This window comes from Pygoscelis adeliae, unplaced genomic scaffold (assembly GCF_000699105.1).
Source record: "Pygoscelis adeliae isolate BGI_AS28 unplaced genomic scaffold, ASM69910v1 Scaffold172, whole genome shotgun sequence".
NCBI classification, from domain to species: Eukaryota; Metazoa; Chordata; class Aves; order Sphenisciformes; family Spheniscidae; genus Pygoscelis; species Pygoscelis adeliae.
Genome location: NW_008824338.1, coordinates 6,994,928 through 7,005,683, shown reverse-complemented (window position 1 = coordinate 7,005,683; position 10,756 = coordinate 6,994,928). Strand labels below are relative to the sequence as shown.

The following is a 10,756-nucleotide window of genomic DNA, read 5'->3' as shown; positions in this document are numbered from 1 at the left end:
CCTGAGTTTTGGAGTTCAGTAGCTAAACCTTGAGGATGGTGATGGTATCAATAAATCCCTGCTGGTGGTCTGCAAGACCCTGCGTGATAACTGTAAGAGTTACTACACTGTTAACATAGTCACAGGTAATTCGGGGAGTGGAGAACACCACATGACACCACTGGGTACTGTCAATAGTTTTTCCTGTAGCTGGCAAAGTCAAGGGGGTAGGTAGAGTTGATGATGGCACTCTGGACTGAACACTCCCATGCCCGTTGCAGACTTCCCTGCAGTTGAAGGTACTTAGCCACTGACCAGCAGCAATCAAGGACAGCAGAACTCCACATAGAAGGACTCTACAAAGACTTTGAATGTGAGTCTCTGCAACAGACTGTTTTGTGCACATTACTGTTCGTCCCACGCTCCAAGCACTCTTACAAGCTCAGCTCGCAGGTTCAAAATACCTTGCCAGCTACAGGAAATCCATTTTGGCCACATTCCCTGCCAGGATCTCGTACTCTGCAGTCTTATGTATCTCACAGGGGTGCAAGATGCCGATCATCTGAGACACTCCCTTGCACAACAGCACTACAACCACCTTAAGCAGGGGCTGGAAGGCCACCTTGCTGCTTTGACGTGGCTCTGCGTGGCCCTAGATGGGAACAACACTGACTGCATGGTCTGAAGAGCAGAAGCACCAAACATCATGGTCTGGGAAAGTAAACATTGAGGAGAAGGAAGAACCTCCACACCGTCATCCTGACACAGTGATTACTGAAACGGATGCTGGCATCTTCCTCACTCGGACAATGGAAGCACATCGTGAGAGCACAAGACCTGCTAGACAGGTTTGCATTATCAACAGCAAATCCTCTCAAGATGCCTGTTACTGCAGAACACAGTCACTGCCTACTTGAGATGGAGCTGCTCCAGACCAAAGAGCATTTAACACCAAAATGAATATTCTCAGCAGCCTATACTGGGGACATGAGGAGCTCTGCAAAAGTTTTCGGTGCAATTGATTGCTTCAATTAATACAAAGAAGTTCATACTGCAAACACTGCAACAGGATATTGTGTATACACAAAAGCAAACGATGCTTTATGTTACAACATTGAAATAAAAAAATATTTCTTACCCAAATTCTCCTGAAGATTTTTTTCCAGTAGATACACCCAGAGATTTTCTGGTTTTCTGCAGTATTCCTGGAGAGGTCTCTGCAGATCATTATTTAAAAAAAACTATTGGCCATAAAAAATTATAACCTACATAAATTCAATATAAAACCCAGAAATTCAGGGATCAAAGATATTGATACACAGAGCAGTATGTATTATCATTCACAGTTTATACTACAAATAACAACTAAAATAACTTTATAAAACATCTTCTAAATATAGACTGAGTACAGGTCATAATTACCGGTAGCAATGGGTGCTGGCAAACATATTGTATGGTACCCTGCCTAGAGGGAACTGTTTTAGGGATGTGATGGTGTTAATTTTGAGGCTGAATCAACAGGGGGAAAGTCAGATGGAACAAACAACATACAAAGCTTGATGCTTCGTCTAAATGGACTTCAGAAAATATAAAAAAGATGGAATAAATCTTTTAAAATCGAAGATTAAAGGTTATGGAGTCCTTTATGGGACAGACAGAACCTCACACCCAGACTGCACGTTTTAGAGACGCCTGTTTGAGGACCTCTAATTGAAAAGGCTAAGAAGCCCCTCCTGAGAACCCGCATGAAAACCTCTGTGTATACATTCGGCACAACAGATCAGGATAATGACTTGGAAAGCCATTCAATATCAACAACATCCACTCGGAAATTTTTAACCCCTTTTAACCTCAATCCCTGGGAAGGGGAAATGAGTTTAGGATTTCATGTCAAGGCCTGGACTTGCAAAAAAAAAAAAAAAAATTAAAAAAAAATTCACACTTTATCAGAAAACTGGATTCCAAAGCCTAGGATCTGCTTTAAAAATGCCACCCCCCACCTCCAATACATCACAGTTTTTTATAAGAAAAACATAAATATGGCTAAATGAACTCCTTACCTGGCCTAGGTTTGCCTGTATTGGCACCTTCTTGTACTCTCTTCTGAAGCAATAATACAGCAGCTGTTAAGGTTGGGGGTTTTTTCTGAGTCACTGGTTGCTTGCCCTAGTAAAAGAAGATGCACAATCCACACAACACTAGCAAGGAGCTTACAGATCCTGGTGACAACTCTCCAAATCCCTGTTGAAGCAGTCCTAGGAAGGAACAGGAAAAAGGCGCACCCCGTCCTAGTAGGAAGCCGAAAAAGGCGCCCCCCCTTCTTACTTGGAGCCAAAAAAGGTGCCCCCCCTCCTACTTGGAAGCCATTTTTCCTGCCCAAAATAGGTAAAAGATTAATGAGATTTTCAAACATCTTTTAAAAAAAAAAAAAAAGAAAATCAGTACTCTCCTGAAGGAACTGTTTACGTTTTTTTTTCCTATAATAAAATAGGAGCTCACTTCAAGACACTGCCAATTAGCTCCACTTTTCTGATTCCCCAGAGGGTCCCAGCCCTTTGGCCTTGTGTCTAGCGACCAGGGAGTAAATCAGCTATACATTTGCAGGGAACAGCAAACCTGCAAACAGCAGGAAGCCCTACTGAACAGGAAGAGCTTTCTCTATGTATTGCAAAAGCTGCCAGGTTTCTGCTTCCCTACCGCTGTTACCCTGGAAGCCAATCGCAGAAGAGTCTAAAGAAATCGTTGTCCAACTTTTTCGTACCATCATATCCTGTCACTTTTTATTTCAAAGGGCTCCAGTTTCAGGGAACTCCTAGCTGATGTTCAGCATGTATCTTGTCTTAAGAATTTACCAACTTCCCTGGAGTCCTAAGTTTTGTATTAATATAGGTCTTTACTCACCATAAACTACAGTTTGGCAAATCTGCCTCCAGGACAAGGCAAGTGTGACTGTGTTTGCTTACCAAAGCCTGTCTGGTGGTCTTGGCAGCAAAGGCATGGCGGGCAGCTTGTTCTTCACAAAATTTCATGTGCCTCTCCGCTGCAGCCTCATTAAACCTTCGTGAGCAGTGCGGACACTGAATGTAGTCTGATCATGAGAAAGGAACAACTCGTGTCACGGTTTATACACGATGGGAGAAGAATTGCCCTGCTTTACTGGAGCGCTCAGGATGTAGTTCAAAACCTGGCACCGTCAGCAGGATGACCACGGTGGGTTCCCATGAGCTCCCAAAGTACAAACTTAGGAGAATTACAAAAACCTCCTCTAGAAAAGCACTTGGGATCCCGAAACGCATGCTTACGGTATTAACCCAGCAAACAGTAATTGCTTTCAGAAATAAATCCCTGGGGATTAATAAAAGCAGATTTTATTATTTTTGTCCTATTCCCACCCCCAACCTCACAATTAACGTATCTGCAGAAAAAGCGATATTTAGAAATTCCTCGAGTAGTCTAAACCAATGATTCTAAGACTACTTTTGAAGATTGGTCATTAAGATTGTTAGTTGTTTTCACAAAATCCATTTCCTTTGGACATTGACAAAATACTGCTTAAGAAGCTGTGCCCCGCCAGCTGAGGCACATCCAAGAGCCAGGTTTCTGGGTGTGAAGCAGCATTGTGAAGAACACACAGCAGTCCTTCCTAGAGTTGTTTTTGACAGGGTTATAGTCCTGGTTCTGCTAAAAGCTGTTCAGCTACATTTATCACTGGTGCAGTCCTACTCGTTTCAATGAATGGTTGGTGTTCGGAGTCCAGGCAGTCACATTCTGCCCTCACACTGCCCTTGCTGTCCTCAGATCCTTCCTCCCCTCCCCGTGGCTTTTACAAAAGCAGCCCAAGTTGTCCTTATCCTAATGTTACAGATATAGTATCTTTACAAATCATTTCTCCCAGTAACAGCCCAGATAAGGTGACCCAAGCAGCCACCAAAAGCCAGCCCCAGACCAGCAGCGTGGGCAAAATGGTTCTGAAGACAGGAGGGGAGGACGAGGCAGTGCAGATGCCTGGCTTCGGGGGCACTTGCAGGGGGACCTGGCACTTCAGGGGAGAATGGGGAGTTTTGGGCTCTATTTGGAGGAGAAAGAGAGGGAAGGGGAATATCCCTCTCTCCTCCCCACAATCTATGTGCTTTCTCTCCAGTCCTGTAGTATAGGATATACACCCTCAGCAATGTGTCTTTCCTAAAAAGCCGTTCTCCAGTTCCTTTCTCCACAACTACAGCAGCTTTTGCATGACTGTTTCCTCCAAGAGGGAGAAGGAAAGGGAGGGGTCTGCTCTTAGAGTCGGTAGAGTCAGACGAGAAGTAGGAGTCATTAAAGAATTCAGCAGTGGAAATTCAGAGAGGAGCTTGACCCCAGTCAAGGAAGGAAGATGTGTCCTGCTGCTTATATTGCATTGCTGTCGTCTAGAAGAGGAGAAAGGCTGGAATCACGGCAGCTGGTTTTGTTATCGGTCACGAATTCCTGCTCTGGAAGTGAGCCCAGAGAGCCCCCCCTTTCCCCTCCCTCCCTCCGCCTTCCTAACGCAGGTGGGACTCCACTGAGACCCCTTCCAAGATTGCTCCCACATTTCATAAATCACACACCATGAGAAATACCAGCTGTATGTGCATCTTTTTGGACCCGTAACTTCTAACACAGTGAGCTCTGTGCAGAGACCACACCTCGTATTAGTAGTGAGCCAGACACACCTTTTTCTAAGTGACTTCCCCTAACTACACAGGAGAAGGGGACAGCGGAAAAGCCATCGCACAGGAGTGGGGAAGCCCGTGTGTACTACAGTTGTTTTGAATGGTGAGGGGATGTATTTCATCCTCTGTCATACCACGGTACAGCCTGTGCTAGAACACAGGCACCCCAACTCTCCTCCCAAAGCACTGTCTAATATCAGACCCCAAACTTGCTGCCTTTAAACTTAAAAGGTGCGGTTAGTTTTCTCTTCCTCCCCACCAACTCTACATTGCACTCCTACTCAATTTAAGCCAAGAAATACAGCTGAAAATTAGAGAGCACAGAGGGAATTAATGTTCACATTGTGTTGTGCCGGGGGGTGCAAAACTGAAGCCCAGCTGTGGATAATAAGAGGTCACTGCTTTACCAAAGATCAGGACAAGATCAGTACTAAGATAAAGTAGACCACAAACCTGGATTGATGCTTGGTGGGGGAGGAGGCGGAAGAGGGTGGCCTTCCTTCAGAGCTTTTGTGACTTGCTTGGCTGATTGAACAGCATTAATAAAATCCTCATGGTGCTGCCTCCAGTTAGATTTCTTCCCTGGCTGTTTCTGTAATGGCAATAAAGACAGACACAAACTACATTTCCCCCTTGCAAGGGACAGAGAAAAATCTTAGAGTGAGGGTTCATGTTTTCTGAGGGAAAGGAAAAACGTTACAAACAAAAGAAATCTGCTTTTTTTGAAAGGCATAGGAGAGCTGATTTAGCCCTTCGACGTCTATTGACAGCACCAGAAGATGGATAAAAGAACAATGGCCTCCAACAAAACACTCTGGTCGTGGCAGACCAAAGGCCACTTAAGAGGGAATAGAAAAGACACTATGACCAACGCCTTCCCTTCTCCTTCACTTGTCAGATTATTCTTCTTCTTTAAACCTTTGTGCACTTCTGTTTCTTTCCACAACTGATTTTAAAGGACGTTTTAGAACAGCAGTCTGCATGGATACCACATCAGCAGTGATTTGGCATCTCTGGGTAAAATTATACACACGCACGTCCATGTGTATTCCCCGCCTCCCCAACAATGCATGAAAAAAACCTTGTTCCAGTAAGAGCTTAAGCCTCTTCCCCTCCAGCTCTGTAAATAAGTTCAATTTAAATACATTTTTAAACCCTTGAGTTCAATACCAGTGAATCTCTGTAGCTTCATCCGTGAAAGATTTGGGGCTACCGACAGCTCTCAGGTTCAACCCGGGGCATTCACGCACCAACCATCTTGGATCACGCTCTCTTTCAGATTTAAGTGAAGAGGAAGCTGTCAGAGGCTCGCAAAGCCTTTAAAATACATACATGAACGTTTCCTGCAAGAGCAGAGACACTTACGTGCCCAGAGTAGTCATGACACCTACTGGTTTGGCTTCTGAATGGAGAAATATTCTCAAACACTACCAGCACAGGGAAGGCGAGGAAAGAATTTGGCACCAAGTCGAGCCCATATGTGAGACCCATCCACAACATCCAGGCTTTGTCCCCGGAGGAAACAATAGCGTTACTGAATTGAAGACTTCATATGGAGATAACACACACGCTTCAATTTTAACTATACCTTTTGCGGGGGCTGCTTCTTCACAGTGGTGATTTCTGTTCCCCGCAGTCTCTGTTTCAAAGAGCTGAAGGGCTTGCGCTTCTTGTTGAAGACTTTCTTGCATATTGGATCATGTCTCAGCTGGGATGCAAAGAAAAACAGTTGTTTATGGGTTGAAGTCATGCTTTGTTAATGATGCTTCCTTACTCGGGCTTTAAAATTACTTCTATTCAGGAGCAGGGAGCTGAAGCAGCGTTTGTTTCGGGTTCAGTTTAATTCCTGAAGGACTTCAGCAAAACTTTAAAAAGCTGTCCAAGTACAGCTGCAGTTTGAGACAAATAAGAAATAGAAGCCATTTCCAGTTTGTTCTGCTCAGGGACGTGCTGGAGGCCAGCACAAATAACGACTTGCAGAGAGTAAGAGTGGGTCTGCGAACAGGAACAGTCCCGTTGGACTCACCTCCTGTCCCACTCCCACTTGGTTTTCTTTCTTTCTTGGTTAAGAGGGAGAACAGACTGATCCTGTTCAAGGGGCTGATATTTACATTATCAGTTCTTTGAGTTTAGAGAAGTATTCCGGGCTGGGGTCTCCCCTGACAAACAGCAGCACCGTCCATCCCATCAGCACCACTGAAACAGCGACAGCCCTGGGCTGAAAGGGAGCAGCTGCTTACCAGCGCACGTAACCTGACAACTCAGAAGGAAAACTAGGGATAACACCTGCAGCTGAAAGCACGGGGAAATTTTAGGTAGGTAGATATCCAGTGCTGAATTTGTGGAAGAGCCACACCTTACAACGAAGGAGGTTTTAAGATTCAGAAGCGTCTCAGGCATTCTGGTTACAGCTCAGCTGGGCCAACAGGCACCTCAGTCTGCCGCAACACGGATTTCCACATTCTCATTTCCCTTTGAACATTTCTACTCATGTGCTTCAGGTCCTTATCTTCTGTTTCTAGACATTTTTGACAGCAAACTTGAGAGGAGGATTCTTCTGCTGGACCAAGAGGGCAGCAGATACCTGTGCCTTGCTCACAGAGGAGCACACCAGTCCTGCATCATCGGGGCATGGACAGGCATTACGACTTGCATCTCACACTAGTTGTAGTGACAATAAAATTCCCACCTCCCCAAAAACATAGATAACATTTTTTCAAATGATTTTGCTAGATTAAACCATCATGTTCTTCATGTGTCTGGTCTGAGATACCAAACATGGAACTACTAACACGGGGTAGTTCCACCTGCATCTCAGTGCTCACAGTTACTCAGCTTTCAGCGTATTTTTTTTTTGGGGGGTGGGGGGGGTGTTTGCTAAGTCAGTTTTTAGTTCTATCATGGGGCTGATCTGATTTACCACAGAGCCACGGGATCAGTAATGCAAACTGAGGAGGGGAGGGACGTATGCAGAACCCCCCCCTTGCAGAAAAACCCTGCAGTTGGGTTGTGCCAGGCAAACTGTGCAGCCACCCATTTAGTTTGTAATCCAGGGATCAGGGAGGTCAGGGGGAATCTTTTCATTCACTTCAGCAGGCTTTGGAACAGAGCCTGGTGCCTACATTATGCTGTCAAAGGGACTACTTATCGGATGGTTTATTAGTCTGTTTTTCCCAGGAAGCCTGAAATAACAAGTTCTGCCTAGAAATCTGGAATACAAAGGAAGCTTCAGGTTAGTAATTTATGTCTCACCAAGAGATAACACGTTATTTTAAACGTGATATATAGTAAACGTCTGTTTTCAGACAAGCAGGTAAGTTAAGATAGCGTAAGATTGCAGATTAAGTCACAATATTTTTATGAACATTAATTCTCTAATCAAGTTCACTAATGAAAGCAGTTATTAGATCATTTGCTCTTTTAAACATGTGTTCAACCCATTTCTTTACTAGCAGCCACCTCCTTCTTCCCCAGTGCTCATCACCCTTTTCAGCTAAACGCATTGACATTCCCATTAAAAAAAAAAGTTTTGTTTTACCAGAACATCTTGTGCAAAATGTCTTCCACAGGTCGTGCAAGGAACCAGATCTTGACTTCGGGCAGCTGTGTAAAATTCAAACCACGCAAGAGTCTCAGTTACACAGTACAGGACGGCTTGACTACAGCAGAGTCAGCGTTTGGACGGAGCCCTTGCTGAAACAGTATTTTGTTGTCAGGAAGGGACGTCAACAGTCACGCGCCAGGGCTCCCTTTTGCAGAACTACCTTACTTTACCTCGCTCCTCTGAAGCACAAGCTCTCCTTTACTACGATGGACAGCTTTTTGTTTTCCTTATGACTGTCCTTTCACAATGACATCACGATTGGGCGAGGAGATGATGGAAGAGGACTCAAAGTCACCGCTGCCTAAATTGAGGGAGGGGGGCTGGAAAGGAAGAGCAGGCGATCTGCACCCAGATTTATTCCATTTTGTTTGTGGGTCATCAGGAAGGAGCTAGCGATGCCCAGTAATGGCTCAGGGTAAACCGTCACTATTCCAGAAAGTAGCATTGTGTCACACTAAGCGTGACACAATCTGCATTCTTAAGACTGAACGTTTCCATGACATGCTAAACAGCATTCCAAGATGGTCTTACTTTGTAGATGTCAAATTTGTGGGGATTTTTTTTAGATCAGTAATTTTTTTAAAAAATAGGTTTTTAAGTTACATGGAAGGTAGTTTTAAGCCTTCTTGACTCCAATGGCAGTCACATATTCTTGTTTCAGAGCAGGGACATTACTTGTATTAAACAAAAACAGCTTTTAGGAAAACTTGAACAGTAACAGAGAGCCCTGTTCATGACACTTGTAACCTACAGAGGGAAAGACCTCTCATTTAAGTGTTCCTTACCTGCTCTTGCTGAAACATAAGAAAGAAATCCTTGTCTTGCCGAGCAGAAGCAGATGTGTGACTGTTTTTGTTTCTTACCTTTTCCTTCAGATTTTACCATACTCCAAGGCACAGAGTTAAGGTTACTACAGTGTTTCATTGATTACAAGCGTAGAGGAGCAAAGCCATTCTCTAACCTTTTTGACCCTTACTCTATTGCCTCTGTTTAAATGTCTTCCCACTTCCGTTCCCAAGCAACGCCTTTCTGTGTGTCTGTGCTTAGTCTGGACTATACTCTTCCTTTCAAGCGTCTTCCTCTGCCTCCCCCATCTCTTTTACTCTGTTCTCATCCCCTCAAGGTTTTGTCTGATACAGTTTGGGGTTTTTTTGTTTTGTTTTTTAAAGGAATTTAGGTACAAGCACAGTATCACTGAATCAGCAGTGAGAAGTCAGGAAAAAGGACAATTTGCCACAGATTAGTTACTTTGGACACGTGCAACAGCAGATGAGTTAAGGCCTAGTAAAGAACACGTGCACTGTCTTTAGTAAAAGATTTTCCGTTTCAGTACATCGCAAAATCACATTCCACCCAAACCACCGAACAGCATCTGTTACTCACTTGTCCCGTTTAACTCCTTTCCTGGTATCTGACTCATCTCAATGTAATGGTTTCTCAAGTTTCCTCTTCTGCGTTGTTGTCAGGAGTCATGAGGACTAAGTGGTCAGTCTCCATCACTCAAAGGCTCACACTTCAAGTTGCCGTGCATCAGCAATTACATAATTAACAATTATGACACAGGCAGACCCTGCCTAAGCCTGTGAAACATATGAAAAACTAGTACAGATATCAGCTAAATGAAAACCCTGAAACTCGTTCTCATCTTAGACGATTTCTACTGATTTCGTTAAGACACTCTTGAACAATTTTAGAAAATGAAGGCTTAATCTAGATGCGAATACCGTGTTGACGCTTCAGTTTTCTGAGCACTGATCAAGAGATTTATACACTTAAATGCCTCTTTATTCCCTTCTCCCAAAACCATGTTACTTTATCAATTAAAATATATTATAAAAGACTTCTTCCAATAAAAACCAAGTACTTTGAATCGTTTCTGTACATCAAAAGGCCTCATCAGTCCTTCTGTAGCTTGTCTCCCATCTAGTATTCGCAAAACTATTTAAGGAATATTTAAGATGCTTTGAATTTAGTAGTAGTCAAGCCACTCCACCGATGTGTTGGTTACTGTGTTCCTTACTAGTAAAAGGGTTAACTTTTCACCCAAAGGCAAAAGATTGCTCCATCTATAGTCCTAAAGACCTAAAGCTGAGGGTTTCTTAGGAATACAGGAGGATTCAGAAGGATTGACTACCACTCCTATTCATTTCATTCACACGTATGGACTGGTCACTATCAGAATAATTCACATGCACAGTACAGAAATTTAAGATCACACCAAGCCTAAAGATACCGGCCCTCTGCTCATCTTCAGAGTCTGCAGCAATTGCAGTGGGACATAAGTTTGTATTTCAATGAAACCAAACTGAATGCAAGGCCTGAAGAACACTTTTTCAGGAAAATCGAGACAATGGCTACCTGCAACATACAGCATTTTTCTAAGTATCTGCTGCTCTGTTTGCCATACTACTCAGACCGAATACTTTTAGCAAAGCTGATTTCAGTGGCAACAGTAAGGGTCACTGACTACTGCAACGCTTGC

At 43.7% G+C, this 10,756-nt stretch overlaps 1 protein-coding gene across 1 annotated transcript; it reads right to left on the bottom strand.

The window, feature by feature from the left end:
- Positions 1 to 22: 22 nt before the first annotated feature.
- Positions 23 to 9,694, bottom strand: ZC2HC1B (zinc finger, C2HC-type containing 1B). Its single transcript, XM_009319156.1, has 8 exons — positions 9,658 to 9,694; positions 8,209 to 8,273; positions 6,259 to 6,378; positions 5,124 to 5,262; positions 2,943 to 3,067; positions 2,040 to 2,145; positions 1,118 to 1,196; positions 23 to 266 (listed from the first exon to the last, which is right to left on the bottom strand). The coding sequence occupies exons 1-8, from the start codon at positions 9,692 to 9,694 to the stop codon at positions 23 to 25; spliced, it is 915 nt and encodes a 304-aa protein (XP_009317431.1).
- Between the last annotated feature and the right edge of the window lie 1,062 nt (positions 9,695 to 10,756).